This window comes from Apteryx rowi, unplaced genomic scaffold, assembly GCF_003343035.1.
Source record: "Apteryx rowi isolate R43461 unplaced genomic scaffold, aptRow1 scaffold_17, whole genome shotgun sequence".
Lineage (NCBI taxonomy): Eukaryota > Metazoa > Chordata > Aves > Apterygiformes > Apterygidae > Apteryx > Apteryx rowi.
Genome location: NW_020447974.1, coordinates 1,239,127 through 1,257,820, shown reverse-complemented (window position 1 = coordinate 1,257,820; position 18,694 = coordinate 1,239,127). Strand labels below are relative to the sequence as shown.

The 18,694-nt window shown below is 35.3% G+C and overlaps 1 protein-coding gene across 7 annotated transcripts in view; it reads left to right on the top strand.

Moving 5' to 3' along the window:
- DMXL2 (Dmx like 2) overlaps positions 1-17,137 on the top strand; it is a 49,262-nt gene extending 32,125 nt beyond the window's left edge. The window contains exons 26-43 of one of the 7 annotated variants that reach the window (XM_026060545.1): positions 354-484; positions 1,183-1,431; positions 4,301-4,482; positions 4,835-4,965; positions 6,048-6,133; positions 6,248-6,449; positions 7,527-7,644; positions 8,469-8,531; positions 8,930-9,016; positions 9,106-9,227; positions 9,995-10,133; positions 10,736-10,796; positions 10,883-11,010; positions 12,911-12,988; positions 13,625-13,716; positions 14,322-14,374; positions 15,572-15,789; positions 16,928-17,137. In XM_026060545.1, coding sequence (XP_025916330.1) covers positions 354-484; positions 1,183-1,431; positions 4,301-4,482; positions 4,835-4,965; positions 6,048-6,133; positions 6,248-6,449; positions 7,527-7,644; positions 8,469-8,531; positions 8,930-9,016; positions 9,106-9,227; positions 9,995-10,133; positions 10,736-10,796; positions 10,883-11,010; positions 12,911-12,988; positions 13,625-13,716; positions 14,322-14,374; positions 15,572-15,789; positions 16,928-17,137 — 2,350 coding nt within the window. The other 6 variants (XM_026060544.1, XM_026060543.1, XM_026060546.1 and 3 more) reach the window with 6 other exon arrangements.
- The last annotated feature ends 1,557 nt before the right edge of the window (positions 17,138-18,694 follow it).

Sequence of the window (18,694 nt, the reverse complement as noted above, 5' to 3'; positions counted from 1 at the left end):
TATATTCCAAACTATAACTGGAAGGGAATGCTGTGAAAACAGAAAAATATTCCTCAGAATAAGTATTTTATTAAAATTTTTGAAAAAGTTTTTTTGCATATCTAGAGACATGCACATAACATATCTTATGAATGGTAATGTTGCATGGAGATGCTTCAAGTTTTAACTAAAAATTTGGGGGGGTTATATTGTAAAGTTACAAAACACTTAGTCTTCTAAAACCTTACTACATGCTTTATAGAATTTTAAATGTTGGAGATTTTCTGATCAAAATGGAAAAAATTTATTGAATATATACTTTACAAGAATATTCTAAAATCCTTTCTCATCAGAAAAAAATGGTTTGTATTTAGCAGTCAAACAGAAGCAAATCAGTTCACAGGAATGGTTTATCAGGGACTGCTTTTGAGTGATCGACGCAGGCTGAGGACAGAAAGTATTGAAGAGCATGCAACTCCAAACTCATCTCCTGCTCAGTGGCCTGGTGAGGCAAAAATAAAGGTTGTTTTTAACACCGCTGGTCAAGCCCCATATTTCAAAGTTATCTCACTATTCTGTAATATGATTAATAACTTACAGTACAACATGCTGTTAGTTTTTCATCCAAAGATGGATGAAATGATGAATGATCAATGATGGAGAAGTGTTTTGGGTTTAGTTCTCAAATGAATAACAGCCTTTAATGTCTTCGCATATCAAAACAAAAAAATAAACTTACTATATGACAAACATCTTATTTGCTGAAGAGGTCAGGATTTTCAGTTTCAACTCTGCAGGCTGATTATTTCTCATCCTAAAATAACCTTTTCCTCCAGTCACTCTCACCCCCTAGCAAAGTTATTTCTGTTAGCTACTCTTACTGTCTTATGTATAYGTTTTACTATGCATAGCCATCAAAAGGATTATGCTTGATGTTCTAGCATAAATTTAGTATTTTGAGGTCAACTCTGGAAACAGTACAGGAGTTTCATAGGCAAACTGAATCACCTGTAGTATTTGCAGAAGTGCCAGACTGAAGAAGGCTTTTTTTTTTTTAATTCTAAAAAGAACATTTGGTTTGAATAAAAGTATCGAGTGCCTATTAGTATATGTTTAACATAAAATGAACAGATAATACATTGCCTTTTCTTCTCCATTAGTATTCATACTCATTTAACGTATGTTTTTTTTCTATCCATGCAGGTGTGAGTTCACTTATAAATCTCTTAAGTTCAGCTCAAGATGAAGATCAACCGAAGTTAAACATCCTACTTTGTGAAGCTGTTGTGGCTGTCTACTTGAGTCTCCTTATACATGCCCTTGCGACCAATTCATGTAATGAATTGTTTCGACTAGCAGCCCATCCTTTGAACAGTCGAATGTGGGCTGCTGTTTTTGGTGGAGGAGTGAAACTTGTTGTAAAACCTCGAAGGCAATCAGAAAATATTCCAGGTACTTTGTTCTCTAAAGGTTGTACTAATAATTTGCATTTTATACCATTTTGCATCCTAGGAGGAAAGATTTCCTTCCTTTTAAAGCCAAAGACTAAATAAGTAGCATTTAAGTATCTACTGGCAAGAAAACTAATGCTATATATATTAGAAACTGGAAAAAAAGTCTGTTCTTGTAGTTGTTGTCTTAAGTGGCACCCAGCACATTTTTCATTTGCTATACAAACAGTACAGTTATTGACTCGGAAAAGTACCTTATAATTTGACATTATAATATAACTACGTCTTTTTACAGCTGTATTTTTTTTTATTCTCCTAATATTTCTTTCAGCACCTCAAGACTGGTGTCTGAGTAACTGTTAGGTTAAAAAACAATATCCAGACTTCATCTTCTCTATGACAGACTGTTGTTATAAAAACCAAGGAATGTTGATGGGGTAGAGGGTTTTTTTTAATTGTTTAGATCTCCACTTGGATTGGAGATAGAATTTCATTGGACCTCTGCATTTGATTGTTTTCACTCACAGCATAGATTACTGGGGGTACGTGTGTGCATATCATCCCAGATACATGCATTTTTCCTTCCTTTTTTTAAAACAACAGTGAATAATCTCTCAATCTAAGGCAAAACAAAGTGCTCAAACAGCAATATAGAAAACAAAACATTGGTAACAAACAATCAGTCATCACACCAAGCAACTGTCAAGTAGCAATGAAATTGCTGCTGACTGTGACACAGGAAATGATGTGGATTGTCGGGTGTATTTCCCAGTATAAATGTTTCAGAATTACTTGTATACACCATTAATTTCCTTAATACAAGAACTGATTTTACTTTAACTGGTGTTACCTCTTGTAACTCAACCCTGCATTTGACATTAAACCACTGGAGAATTAAATCATTAATGAGTAATTTAAATTCAGATGTTCTGAGTCAAACAAGTATTCTAAGCATCAGTATTTCCTCATTTAACTACTATTGGATGCTTGTTTATAAAGCTTTTCAGGGCTTTCAAGTCACTATTTTTAGTGAAAAATAGATAGTATAAATAACAGTAGTAAATTAATCCCTGTATTTTTCTATATATGAGATGAGTGTTATTCTACAACTACTGCAGTAACTTAAAGACAATATTTCTATTGGAAGATATGATTTCACCTTCCACAAGACAGTATAAAATAAATACCAGCTTTGGCTGACAGAAAATAGTTCATGCATATCTAAGCTCCAACGCAAAACAGGAATWTTTCAAAGAAAAATAAGCATGACTTAATATACTGCATGACAAAATGCAGAAGTGGCGATTGAATCCAGGCTCTGGAGGCAAAGGAAAGCACAACCATTTCTCATATGCTTTTTGAAAAACAGAGTAACTAAACTGTTGATTATACCTCTGTGGTTTTTGAAATGCATAGTTAGCAAACAGTAGTCGCTGTTGAGGAAGGGGCTGATCCTCAGAATATGGTCGGGTACAAAGTAAGTGGGGAGCTCCTGTTCACTGGTTTTGTTGAAGAGCTACTGCTGCTTTCATCTTTCTCATGTTTCTGATTTTTTTATTAGGAAATTTTTTTTTTCTTTGGAATGGGATTTGCCAGGGATCTTTTCAGGATTGAGTTGAGTCAGAGACATATAGGCTGATGCCTTTATATAAGGCTCTTAAGTTACAGATATCATTGTTATTCACATTTTGGATAGACCAAGGGCCTCAGTAATGAGAGGATCACTTTGTGCCAGGCATTACACAACAGCTATACTGAAAGAGACTCAGGTGGTCCTCTTCACGCCGCAACCATACTGAAAATCCTGTCACACAGGCTTTCTAAACAACTATATGCTTGAAACCTTTTACACAAAAATGTCATGCTTCATGTCTAACTTATAAAACAAAATGGTAATAAGACATTATAATGTAAATACTGTTTCTAATCATACTGATTGCTGTCACTGCTGACACTGTGACACTTAACGCTACTCAGTTAACACTCTGAAGTGCACCATTATAAGTATGTGTAACAGGTATTTGTCATTCAAGGAATATCTTGAAAACTCATTTCAGAATAATCATTTTAGGAATGATTCTGAGAATGAGTATTATTTTGACAAGGTGTTAATATGAATAACTTAGATATACAGTCATGTCTTCATTTGAGATGTATTCTGTTTTTCTTTAACCTACAAGCTGCTACAGCTTCTGATGTTTCAGAGGATGGTAATGAAGGTTTGTAAAAAACTTGCAGTGTAGATGAATGTTAGTGGCTTTTTTTTTAATGTTTTAAAATATTTAGCTCCTTTGTAATAAAGTAAGTGTAATCTTCAATGTTGTCTGCCCAGTACAACTTTGAAAACCAAAGTCCATGTTCATATTTTGATAAATATTAAGACATTTCAAATCATAAGTTTACAATAGACTAAAGTTGTTGTTAAAAAGCCATATCTCTTTATTCAAATTTTCTTCATTATCTTAAGAGTTCCTTGGCTTATACTTTGAGTAAATATTATTACTTGTACAGTTCACAATTCAGTGAAATCGTATATATTGCTGTTATTTCTCAACAGAATTTCAGGCCTATGTTGAGAAATCTTTCAGCTAAAAACTTTTTATTTAAAAGCTACATCTCCTGAGAACTTAATCTAGATAATAAAATGCATTTCTTGTGATATATCCAACATATACATGCCACAGTTATTATTAAATTTATCATCACTAGACTTTTTGTATGATTACACATACTTCATTTAGGCTGGCTTTGGTTTTTCAAGTCAGTAGAAATTAGCAACAATATTAATGTTTTAAGTTACTTCTATTATAAAATACAGCCATTTCTAAAGAAGAATGTTCATATCAGCTTTTTAAATGATTTCAATTTAGCACCTCCTCTTCCTTCAGAAGAAATGGATAAACATCGTCGTCGGTTTAATATGAGAATGCTAGTGCCAGGAAGACCAGTAAAAGACAGCACTGTACCACCACCTGTGCCTGCAGAAAGACCCTCTTACAAAGAAAAATTTATTCCTCCAGAACTCAGCATGTGGGACTATTTTATGGCAAAGGTATTTAAAATGGAAAATGCAAGTTTTTATACATAACAGCATATTTCTTTTATGTTCAGTTTTAAAGGACAGACATAACGTGAGAATTTTGAATGATGTTCTTCATAGTAAGCTGTGGAATATTATCCTCTTAGTAAAAGATTAAAGGCCTACCAGTCCATTATTTAACTTTCAAAATATGTCTCTAGCAAATAATAAACACTTTTCCCCCTGCTTTTTGTGTGTTTTAGGGAAACTTATTTATACGTTGTTATCACTGTTGCAGATTTTAAATGACAACTAAAGTAAAAGAACTGAATATTTAAAAGCTCTGAAAACTACTTTTATAGCAAACTTCTATTTTGTATTGCAGCCATTTCTTCCTTTATCAGACAGTGGTGTTATATATGATTCCGATGAAAGCATTCATAGTGATGAGGAAGAGGATGATGCTTTCCTCTCTGATACACAGATCCACGAACATAAGGATGCCAATTCTTACAGGTTAGCAGAAAATGCCATTGTTTTAGAGTAATCATGTCACATGTTTACCTTTTCTTCCAAATTAAAGAAAACATGGGGCCTCTGCACCCTCCACAGTTTAAAACAAATATTTTCAGTACTGTGGATAGATTTATCTATGGCAATGGGATTACAGGGGTGAAAAATTCTGTTCTCAATAACAGTTCTCCCATTTATTCATCTGAAAGAATGGGATTAGCAGATGGTTTGTTTTTTTAGTTTTTTGGGGGGGGGGGAAGGGGTGGGTTTTGGGGGAGGAGGGATGGAGGTTGTTTTGTTTAAAAAAAAAAGAGAAAAAGAAAAAAAGAAAGAAAAACTTCATCATTAAGACACAGAACATGAGGTTCCACAATGCCATCTCTAGATTAATGTTTGAGAAGATTCAAGTATGATCTTTAGTTTTTGAATGAGGGGCAGATTAAACAGAACATACAGACAGAAAATCTTGCAAGGTAAAATGAAGTAGATGACCTTAGCATTATAAAAATGGAGAAAGATGACAGCTTTTATGCATACTTCATTTCAAATCTCTCTTTAGTCATTACAGTTATATTGTCCTGGATTTGTATTTTTAACATATGTGACACATTCAGTGGGAAAGCTTCCTGCATGAATGCCAGAGTAAAATGGCTTGTCTGTCTTCATAGCGATTTTGTGGAGAATTTTAGCAGGCTTATCAGGTGGCTTGTGCTTAATTCCCAGTTTTGCACAGGCTGCCTTCTCTGTCTGACACAAACCCACCCACCCCTACCTGATACGCTGTTTTGGGGGATGAGTACACTTGTATCTGATATGCGCTTTTAGGAGGAAGAGTACAGTAATCTAGGATTTCTAAAAGAGAAAAGGGGATACTATCTGTTCCAGTGAGGAGCTTCAGAGGTGCACTTTCATTTCATAGTTGATATATAAGTATCTTTTGCTGCATGTCTGTTAAACTTAAAAATTCAGTGAACCATCCGTGCTGTTTTTCTCATATGTGTATTTGATGGGAGGAGAAAAACATTGTCCTGCAGGTAACTGCATTAATGTTGTGTTAACACAACTAAAACTATTTTTTTATGCAGCTGGGCTCTTCTGCATTTGACAATGGTAAAATTAGTTCTGCACAACATTAAGAACTTCTTTCCCATTGCTGGTCTGGAATTCACTGGTAAGTTAAATTCTGCTTTACATTTTAGTTTTCTTTAAAGTAGCTTTCTGACAGATCTTACTTTTAAGTTCCATAATTTTGTCTCTGTGCTGTACTATATTAATATTTGTTTAGATCTGCCTGTAACATCGCCTTTGGGCATTGCTGTAATAAAAAATTTGGAAAATTGGGAACAGATCCTTCAAGAGAGGATGGACCAGTTTGAAGGCCCACCACCAAACTACATCAATACCTATCCCAGTGACCTTGGAGTAGGTGCAGGACCAGCCATTATCTGCAATAAAGCAATGATTGAACCTGAAAACACACCATTCAAGTAAGTATTTTTTCCTAGGGAAAAAAAAAATTCCTTAATCATAGAAATACTAATGTGAAACAATACCTAAAGTTAAACAGCTACATGAAGATTGGCTAGATCATAGTTCTAGCCAGTGCTTTACAGAAACCATTTTCCCACATCCCTCTCTTCCTTCTTATGCAGCTGTCTCCTGCAGTAGCCGTTAGTCATTCTGTTGCACATTTTGAACTGCAGCAAGAAAGGAAAATAAGAGGGAAAGAGCAAAGCTTGGAGGACTGCAACTCAAGGGCAACAGCTGCTGCTGTGAAGACCCTTTTCAGCTGTTTTCTATTCCTCCAGTAGCGGCTATCTCCTATCTTCTCTTAACCTTATCTCAGCAACAAAAAAGAGGGCAGGGGAGAGGGAGAGAAAAGGGCTGTAGTCCTTATATAGCCAATCCTCATCTTTTCCAGGGTGAACAATCCTCCTTCTGTGTTTTGACCTATGTCGTGCTTAAAGGCATCTTTCAATACAGATCTTGACCAATGTTTTCAAACTCAAAAATAGTTTGCTTTTCTCCATATACTAAAACACAATTTTAGTTTTGCTTGCTATATATGACTTAAAATTTGTATGGTTGATACTCTGTAGGATTTTATTTATATATTCTCACAAATATACACTGCTCCTTTAGAAATATTTGTTTTTAAATTCAAGGCAATGGATTTTATTTGGTTCATGTATGAGGTAACTACATTTTTGAGAAGTCTTTTGAATACTGAAAGAAATATGTAAAGAAATTCTTTGGGGCACCATAGTTCCAATATAAAAGCAGCTTTAGCAGAGTACAAATACAGACATAAATGCAGGTCAGTCAGTTGAGTTGTGGTGGTGGATAGTTTTTGGAAGTTTTTAACTTTAATGTGGAATTTAAAATGCAAGATAAATGTATCCCTTGATAGTTGTCTTGAACAGATTAAAACTGAAAATTTGGGGGGGGGGTTTGAAGCTGGAATTTCAACTAAAGTAATTTGAATTCTCTCTTCAAGATTTTTTTTTGTCCACCTTTAACTGCATTGAAGCCATTTTCTTTTTTCTTTCTTTTATTTCATCCAGATCAAAGGATTATTCAGCTCTTCCAGCAAAAAGGCTATGGCATTTTCTTGTGAAGCAAGAACTTTTGCAGGAGACTTTCATAAGATATATATTCACAAAGAAAAGAAAGCAAAGTGAGGTAAACAAAGGAAATAACTACTTTTTATAGAAAATTATAACTGTTCTTCAGTCTCAACAGTGTCTCTTTCTCAGTTTTTCTTCCCTTCTTTGTTGGCATTTCATTTTTTTTTCTTTCATTTAACAGTGTTTTTAAAATCCACATGAATATCCTGCTGTTCACTGAAATATCAACTAAACCAAATACTTTTAGACATGACATATCTTGCCTTACTTTTATGTATTTGAATGCTGTCTTAACAAAGAAACTGAATATTTGGGATAATGGTCATAAGTAAATAATTTGAGTATTCATAGATTTTTTTTTTTTGGTGTCATATTGACAAAGAAATTTAAATGAGCTATTACTCTGTGTGTATATATATGCATGAGTATATATGCATATGTATATATGCACAAGTAATATATACATATACAAGTAATATTATATAGTAATGTATAATATGGGGTTTTATAAATAGTACCATAATTACAACTGTATTGAGTTGTAATTGAAAATTAAAACCAACACAGTAAGTACAATGGAAAATAAATATACTATTTAGTATCTCTAAGATTTCCTGTAAGTATGGAGTTTGTGTGTGTATTACTCCTCCGTTTATTTACTATATCATACATTTTGTGTTCATCTAGGAAGCATTACATTTTAAGTGAGTTTGTTTAGATTCCTGTCTTAGTTTCCGTGCCTCTTATAAAAGGTTAAAAATACATTTGTCATCATTTACTGACAGAGTGGCCTTTAAAATCTAGTTTGGAATGTTTCATTCTTTTTTTATATTTGTTTGTGCATGTGTTTTGTGTTTGTGACTGTGTGATGTTATGTAGTCTGTAGAAGATCGTGTGGAGCAGGTCAAACAAAACTGCGTAGCAGAAGATCACAAAAACAAGGTAGTATCCCTTCTCCCAAACCTCTAGCACACTCTTAAAAGTTCTGTGGAACTGGCTTTTTTTCTCTCTAACATGACTAACAGAAGCTATATGTTCTGTGTAGTCTTTGTGTGGCAGGCTTTTAATCAGTGGATTAACTTTGGTTGTCCTATAACTGGGATGAATGAACACCTTGTAAATAGTATTGCACACACAACTTCGTGTTTCTTATGCTCAAACATAACTTTTGGCTTCTAGAACACCAAAGAGTATGAGAAGTCTAAAGTTTAGCTTCCTAAGCAATGCTGAGGCCACTGAACTTTTCTTGCATGAATTTTTTTATAGATTTTGCAGTCTGTATGTACCACTACAGAAAGCACTTTCASGCTAATTAAAATTTACTGGTAAATGTTTTGTAGGTTGAAGCAGATCTTGGCTACCCAGGAGGAAAAGCAAAAATCATTCACAAAGAATCAGATATGATCATGGCGTTTGCGGTTAATAAGGTAAGTCACAGCATTATTAGTAAGTATAATAAAAAGTGCACTAAGATCTTAATTAAAGTTAGTATAAATTGCCTATTTGTGCTGCATAGGCAAACAACAATGAAATCGTTTTGGCATCTACACATGATGTTCAAGAACTTGATATTTCAGCTCTACTGGCTGCTCAGTCATTTATATGGATTGGAGAAGAATATGACAGAGAGTCTAAAAGGTAAGTTTGTTTCTTTGTGATTGTATTAAGAGTATTGCTTTACCTTGAAGTTGCATATATAACACCTGTAGTGCAAGTGGATCATATATTAAAAAAAAAGCAATGTTAATAACATACTCTTCTTCAGTAGGTTTCAGGTCACTTTACAAAGGAGTAGTGGTGAGGGAATGTGGAGGAACTATCTTTGTATTTCACATGGGGAAACAGATTTTGAGAGGTTAGAGTAACTTGGGCATGTCTACACTGCACAGTGAAGTACAATCCCATGGTGCCTCAGCTAATAAAGGAAATGCTACACCTGCATTGCTGCACATCATGATAGCAGATGTGAATTGTACAGTGCAATGGCCTGAATTATCATCATCTACATTATTGCGCTAAGACCTGTGAAAGTAGCAGCTCCAGCAAGCACTCATCCGGGCATCACTCTGTTGCGTGGAATAGACACATACAGACACACAGATCAGGAATGCTGGATGCTGTATTGTTTCTCTCTCCATATGTTCAACAACAGGATTCTTCTCAAAAGAGCTCATATTCTCAACATCTACCAAGATTAGTATCATCTTTCGAGGTTAAATACTGATAACTTGGAGGATATGGAAACTGTTTGTACAACATAAGTGCGGGAATTATCCATTTATAGTCCCATTATAATTACTTTCTCTGCCCACTCTCAATAGACTGTTGACAACAATGAGATAAGCAAACGGTATTGGTAGCAAAGAAACATTTGTTTAAAGCAGAACACCACTGTTCTTTTACAGTTCTGATGATATTGACTTTCGTGGTTCTACCACAACACTAACTCAGTCAACTGCACCATCTTTTGGAGTGAATCAAATACAACCATCTTCATCTATGCCATGGTTAGGCAGTGGTCAAACTAGTACTGGAGCTGGTGTGGTAAGTGTTTTGTTATGTGCAGCTCTGGGGACCATTACCTTTTCTTGTGTATTATTTAGTAGAGACACCTAGAGGGTATGAATCATCATACTTTTAATTCAGTGTTGACATAAAAGGCCTACAATGACAAAGACCTGACCAAAACAAGGCCAAACTAACTATTTTCTTTTATCTTAATTATTGTGACATAGAAAATAATGAGACAATAAGCGTTTTTTTCTTTCTTATGGGAACTTTGAGATAGGACCTGTAGTTTCTTTAAAAAATTAGTTCCTTAAATTCTTTCATTGAGACTAAAATCAAAAGTGTACATCAGCATGCACTTAAGTCCTTTTCATTATAATATATATTATTAGTACTACTGTACTGTAGTATATTACTATAGCGCTTTCATGTCTAGAAAAGCTGTCCGAAACTGAGGCTTTAATTAATTATTTTTAGTTGCAGTGTAGTAGATATAAATAATGATATTTTAACAGGCTACTTAACTATGGGGAATACTTGGCAGATAGTAGTATAAACAAAATTGCGAGTATGTTTGTGTCTGTTTTGTTTTTTTTTCAAAATTTTATTAATTTTTGTTGTATTTCTTCTATATGAAGCTTATTAAAAGAAATCTGAATAATGTCAAGAGAATGGCTTCACATCCAGTCCATCAGTATTGTAAGTGAATCATGCTTACCAATATGGACTAGCTGTTTTTCTCTAAAGTTCTGCGGTGTTAATGAACATCTGTCTTTTCATCTCAGATCTTACAGGAGCACAAGATGGTAGCGTTCGAATGTTTGAGTGGACAAGGCCGCAGCAACTAGTATGCTTCCAGCAGGCTGGGAATGCAAGGGTTACAAGAATGTATTTCAATTCACAAGGCAATAAGGTAAGTGCAATGTTAAGGATTTTTCCTTTTGTGTTTTTAAGGAAACATTTGGTTGTGCTTTGACCTCTAAACCAGTTTTAATGAGCGATGCACAAAACTGTTAAAAGATCCTAGAATGATGGCATAACCAGTATCATAGCATTCTTTTTGGCTGTGTATGGAAGCTTTGTAATAGACACTGACTCTTCTCCCTTCCATTCATGCATGTCAGCTTCATGACACTGGTATCTGCAGGATTATATTGTTATAAAGCAAGATTATCAGTATTCTGCACTGACTCTACATGTCAACAGAAAGATCTTTTGCATGAAGGATACATTGATTGATCATCATGACTGTCTTCTCTTACCAGTCCATTCTTACTGGAATTATTTATCCATTCTTAGTCTAAGCAATCTCAAAACAACTTATTTTTAAACCAACAGACACATACATTTAACCCCTCTAAAATTTAACTGATCTTGTGTACAGCATAGGAGTATCCAGAGCCTCTTCCTGTGAGCGTAATAAGGGAAGTCTATGTGACTAATTCAAAAAACAACTCATTGGGCCCCCCCAGGTCATCAGTCTACCAGCCTTTATCACTAAAAAATAAATTTTGAGCATCCCTCAGTATTTATTCCTGTGTCCAATTTGCCCTATTTTCAGACTTCTCAGTGTCTCCCCATTCTGAAATCTATGTGTTCCTGGGTGGTAGGCTTTTTAAATCAAAGGTTAAAAACATTATTGAACTTACCTGTTTTACAGAGGCAGACTTTTTTCCAAACTCAAGAAGTGCTTCATACTTTGCTTTCTGGCTACTATAATACCTAGAAAACATATTAACAGACCATTAGCTGAAGAGAGCAACAGTGCAGAGCAGAAAGTACAAAAGAGCAATACACTTCGGCCAGAAATGAGTCCGTGAGGTAGATGAGCTGCAGAGAACAGAGTGGACAAAGAGAAGGAAATTGGGAGCAACATTCACCTCCTCAGTTCTCCATGTTGCACATTCTGATTTCAGCAGGTCTTGTCCTTTCCTTTTACTGACAAACTACTTAACTCCATTACAATTAAGGGACATAAAAAGTGAATTCAAAGAGTTTTAGCATGACTGTACAATAGCTATAAAACAGCAAAAGCTGAACATTTATAAATAGCTGGAAATACAGAATATCTCCCAGCATATCTCTTCTCAGGTATTTTCATTTAACCATCTCTAAAATCAGTGTTTTGATTATGTTTCGAAATATGGCAATCTTACATCATATGGAAATATATTTTAAGTAAGAAACAAAGAGGTACTAGTTGTCCCACCTACTTCACAGGGAGGTCACACAAGCAGGAGTCATAAAACCTGACTACATGGAGAAAATACAAAAATAATTATAACTATTTCTAAAACCATTTATAAAACATTTCTAAGTATCTTGTCTGTATAGAATATCCAGTATCATTGTTATTCATTTGAGTTAACTAATATTACTCAGTCTTTTGTATTGACACAATGCAGTTTTTCCATAATTTTTCATATCATGCTTTTATGGCATGCTGGCATTCCACTTGTCTTACTTTACTAAACATTTTCAAGTACGGTCAGTATGGAGTATTGACCCTTCTGTAAGCTTTAGCATTTAAAAATGGGATTTGAAAGATGAGCTTCCATTCTTGCATGCTTTTAAAAGCCTCCACTTCCAGAAGAGAGTTAGGCATGTAGAAGAGCATCAGCCTTCAAATAATCATTAAATAATCAGCACTGAAATCACTTTCGCTCTTAAATTACTTTGTTGTGTCAGAAAACCATTGTTGATGTTTAACGTGCTGTCAAAGTTTTATTTTCTGGATTCAGATGTTTACTATCATGAAGCAAGCATCCAGTAACCAGTATGTTATGTTAATAAGTGCAGTTCATTCCTTGCAGTGCGGTGTTGCTGATGGTGAAGGATTTCTAAGTATTTGGCAAGTAAACCAAACCACCTCAAATCCTAAGCCCTATCTGGTACGTAAATAGAATTTTTTTCCTTTTTATAAAGGAAACCTAAGTTTTCAAGATTTCAGACAGACCAAGAGCTTAAGAGTTTCACTGAGGGGGTTTTTGATTTTCCTGCTCTTTAATTTGAGTACTTTATCAAAACAAGTGTAGAGTTTCAACGATACAGCTTTGGAGAACTAGTTGTAGAGTAACCATAAGCTGCAATGTAATTTGCAAATACTACTGCAGCCTTGCCCTTGATTAAATTAAAAAAAAAAAACCCACACAGCTGACAGTAATGACTTTATAACCCTAAGATTCAGTGAAAAATACACTCTTCAGTTCTTTTCACTACTAATTAACAGTACAACAAAGACCATGCTTAATTTGAAACTCAGGTTGATGTGACCTACTATATTTTGGATTTGTCTAGTTCCATTATTTTAATATCTTTTCATTTTATATTGACTTTTTTTATATAAATTTGGTAATTTTTTTCATTCTCTGAGCTTTCAAATTGCATTGCATGTCAGTTTTTAGCAACAACTTTGTTTCAAAGACTTGCAGTATGCTATTAATGACATCAGATTGCTAGTAACTTTTGATGGCAGAGTACAACTGATAAGATTACATCTGGGTTTTGTTTTGTTTTGTTTTGAATAGAGTTGGCAGTGCCACAGTAAAACCACAAGTGACTTCTCATTTATAACCTCTTCGAGTGTAGTTGCTACATCAGGACAGTCCAATGATAACAGGTGTGTTTAAAAAGAACCATGAGGAATTTCACCAAAGCTACCTGTTCATTTCTGTTAAACTGCTCCATCTCCTGCATTAGGGTATGGCTGGCATTTTAAAGCTGAGAATTGTACACTTTGTTACAGCTTGGACTTGCCAGATTACTTCTTCAAGCATCACTCCTTCAGTCACTTTCTTCCCAACTCCTATCTTTTGTGAGGGGTGGTCAACGGTTAACCACTATTTGCAAGATGTATCCCCAATGCAACCAAATTCTGACATGCTGTTGTTGCTATGGGGAGAAATATGTTCAGCAAAGACAAGATAATTCTTGTTCTCTGAGATCAACTTGTATATTTAATCTGTCTTTCTTGGTACGCCCTAGGACTAGTTCACATCTTAAAGGCAGAAAGGTATAGTCTGCCCTGGAAAGCACAAAAGAACTTGGGAAGAGTTAAGTTCCTAACTCCTTGCATCTCCTCCCCAATGACTGTAGAAAGTCAAGGGCTTCTTGTTCAGTTCTACCTTCTAGGCTTTGACATAAAACTTAAGGAGCTTCTGAGTCATGTCACCCTATGAATCACTTAGCAATAGGCCACAATGACAGACTTTGTTTTTCCCTCAGAAATGTGTGCCTCTGGGACACTTTGGTTTCATCTGGCAACAGTCTTATACATGGTAAGTCCTGCAGTGAAAATAAAACCTCTACTTACTGACTAAAGAAACACAGGATACGTTCATGTTTGTGGCAAGGGGAGAAGTCTGTGTTGGAGAATCGGTCTAAACATTCGTGTTGCAAGCCAGTACATGCACCAGGACTGGTATGGTCTCCAGCATGATGATAATCTGCTCCATATAAAAGAAGTATAAAGAAAGGAGGTCATACACAAAGATGTTTTTGTGACACTTTTGATAAAGTCTTAAAAATTTGAATACATTCTTGAAAAAAAAATGGCTGACTAATTAAGGCTGCATTAGTAAAGTCTGTATGCATGTATGTTTTCACTCAAGCTGGCACTTGGTTAATACATCCACTACTCTGTTGAAGCAGAGGGGAAAGGACAACTGTAGGTAGTAGTAGAATCAACTAAGAAAACTGTCCCTGTAGTAGTAGAAAACTACTGTCCCTGTCTTTCGGCACTTTGACCAGATTCCCAAAAATGTTTGTATCTATTTGACCAAGTTCAATAATTTCATCTTTACGTAAAAAACTAAAGCAAAGTTTTTTCATCTTGCGCTATGAAATAAAAATAAGTAAAAATAAAAAAATACTATCCTAGCTTTTTAGAAGAGCAAATTCAACCGTCATATACAGCTGCAAACAATTGCAATACTTGAATAAGCATAGCAATTACCTGTGTAAAGAGTAGGTGCATTCTTGGATTCACATTTTGAAACTAGTTACCAGACTGTGCAGAAGTTCAGCCTCCAGCCTCACTTTAAAGAAATTGAGTCAGGGCTCCTATAAAAAAAGAGGTTAGGAAATTAGAGTATAGTAATACACATCTATAAGGTAATTAATATTTACCTTAATGTTTGACTTCAGCTGTAGCTTGAACTACAGAATTTAATGTAACTTAATATACATGGTGAATTTTCTATTTTCTCAGTTTTTAAAATTAATTCACATTTGTGCTCATATTTTAAATTAAAATGAAATTAGACTGCGTATCATGCTTTCTTGTGCTTATTAGATCTATATAGATCTTACGAGAGCAAAGAACTGTCAGCTGATATGTTACTCACATACAAGGAGCATATCTATCACGTCAGGAAACATTCAGATAACAATTTATAACAGAAATGCATTTTAAGATTGACAGCTACTTACCAGTTTCAAATCTGTTAAATTCTGACATACTACTTCTCCTTCAGCCTTCATTTGTCATGATCACGGTGCCACAGTACTTCAGTATGCACCTAAACATCAACTGCTGATTTCTGGAGGTAGGAAGGGGTACATCTGCATCTTTGACATCAGACAGAGACAAATCCTTCACACCTTCCAAGCACATGAATCGGCTGTTAAGGCCCTTGCACTGGACCCTTCTGAGGATTATTTTGTTACAGGCTCAGCAGAAGGTAACATGAAGGTAAGGTATCAGAGTAGCTGAGTCGTAATAGGAGAGTATTTAGCTGAAGTAGTAATATTTTGATCAGCATGCTGTAAATAGCTAGGTGAATGCAGTATAAAACAGATAGATAGATAACCTACATTTAATACTTAGGATGCTTGCCATAAATAAGTTTATGATGTAAAACTTAAACATACTAATAGCCTTTTAAAACGCAAGTAGCTTTTGTTCTCAGTTAAAGGAAATTAAAACATCTTTGAACTTTTTCAGTGTGTGACTGAATTTTAAATGGATAAAGTACAGTGCACAATTCTGAAATCTTTTAGTTGTTATTTTCCCCTCTTAAAAATGTTCTATTTTTGCCTTTGGATATTTCTCTCTGTAATACAGGGGGTGCTCAGTAACATTAACATTGTGGTAAGTTTGTGGGACAGCAAATTCTGTTTTTTCTTGATGCTGTTGTAGCCCCAAACAGGTACTAAGATGTCATAATAGTAGGACACTAAAAAAATAAAATAAAAATAACGAATACAGTCCCTATCCTAAAAGGCTTATTTCCAGAATACTAACAGGAGGAAACATAAGAACATAATAAGGGGAGAGAGAGAGAACATGGTTTCTCTGCTTTTAGGGGGACTGTGCACTGCTGATAGGTGCCTTCTGTGCCTCCACACACTTCGTGGCCTGGTCTTGATGAGGGCTCCTGCAAGTTGGGATGTAGCAGCCAACTCGGACAGCTGGGCTGCGTGCTCTGCATGCTTGTTATTTATACAGCAGACTCTGCAGCGCTCCTTAGCAAAAAAGTATTTCCATCTGCTGTGAAGCTGACACTGCCATCTTAGATAAAACGGATCCCCTCCATTTCTACACCTTTCATGAGGAAGCTGGGGGCACTGCTGACAGGACAACAGAGGGCAGCTTTGCCCTACTTGCTAACCAGCTGTCCTCCATTAAAGTAACCCTGTGATGGTCTTCCTCATGCTTCAGTGAGAGCCTCTCAAGACTCTTGAACTTAGTGCTGCCAACAAAAGATATCCTTTATGTTTGCTGAATGGAGCAGGGAGCTTGGAGCAGGAAGGAAGCTCAAGCATTAGGGAAAAAATACAAATCCTAATTTTAATCTCTTTTTGCCTAATTTGCTGTTCTTTTGATACAGGTGTGGAGACTGACAGGCTATAATTTAATTCATTCATTCAAAAATGAACATGCTAAGCAGTCCATATTCAGAAATATTGGTGCTGGTGTCACCCAGATTGAAACTGTGCAAGGCAATCGTATCTTCTCCTGTGGAGCAGATGGCACACTGAAAATGAGAGTTCTTCCCAATGCTTTCAACATACCTTCAGGCATTTTTGACATACTGTAAGATTTATGTGAGCTAATCTTGTTTTTATATAATACCCATTTAAGTAGCTAAAAATGCAGTGATACACACTGTGAAAAGGACCTATTCTGTTTGCTTTCAGAGCAATTACATCAGCATTAAATATTATGGGAAACACAGGAAAAAAAAAAAGACTTAAAACAGATCATTTTGAGTACGCCTCTAAGAATCTGTGGGGTTGAAATGCAGGTACTGTATGGTAGAAGCAAAGAATAAAACCCAGTGCAGTCAGTCATAGGTGGGGTTATCGCTCATAATCCACAAGCCTCATTTAGTAGATTCTGACAACTGTCAGTGATTAACAAGCACTGTGGCTCTACAAGACAGTAAGCATTTTTGATGCAATTAGATTATTTTTCTTCCAGTTTTTCCCACTAATTGAAGCATGTCTACAACTTCACATTGTAAAATAGTTAAGTTTTAATTAAGGGTACTCAGTGTATATGATTTTTTGCAAGAAAGTGTAATGGATGCAAATGCCGTGGAACAATGTGCAATCAAGAACGTACTGTGAGATGTGTATCATTTTATGCTGAGACATTTTCCCAGTTAGTATTAATATACAGTTGATACTGTAACTTGCACATGAACACATTTTAAATGCAATGTTTTTTAATTTGCACACTATTTTCCTTTCTGACAGCTATGTTTTATATCAGAGACCTGCCTTTACTTTAGGAATGTACTGTGAGCATTAAATGTTTGTAGTGAAAACTTCCACATTTCTAAATCAGCTTTTAGTTTTGAAATTCATTTGTCCAGATTACTTCATTAAATGAAGCTATTAAGAGAATACCAATAGAACGTACAATGCCACATTTCAGATGAATGTCAGGCTTTACGTGGCCAGCTAGTAAATAGTTGATAAAACTGGTAATCTAAATTATTACTACAGCATATTGTATAAACTATGCAGAGTTCAATATTGTTTGCTTGTAATATACTAGCTACTGTTGTCAGATGTATTTTTCTCTGTTGTAAACAAAAACCACGTTAAGGCACTGGAACAGATGTCTGCGTATTTAAATGTTAACAAATTGTCTTACTTCTTCAATGAAAATTTTGATGTCTGTGCTGTATTGTAAAATATAATAGGATAAAAAAGCACCTTTCTCTAAAGGCAACTTTAATTGCAAGCTATGAAGTATGAAAAGAAAGAAAAGCAAATGTCATTGGTTAATTTTACCTTTGTAAGTTAAATAAATTACTTTTATTTCATGGACCAGTCCATTCCAGATCTGTTTCTCTTGCGTTTAAATAAATTAATTGAACTTCCAGTAGATTGACTGGATACTGCCTGACCTAGCTTTCGCTTGACTTCAGACTGTACTGAGATAACAAGGATTGGCTTTTTGCATCTCCCTCTGCATCTACTTCCTTAGCATGCAGGGCCTGAATCCTGGCCCTAGTCAGACCAGCAAGCATGCCGAGAAGAGAGGGTGCAGCCCAAGCCCAACCATCACTGTCAGGCACTGAAGCTTACCTGCAGTAGAGGTATTTTTCCAGCACGTTTGCTAGAGAAGGTTCTGCAGGCATAGA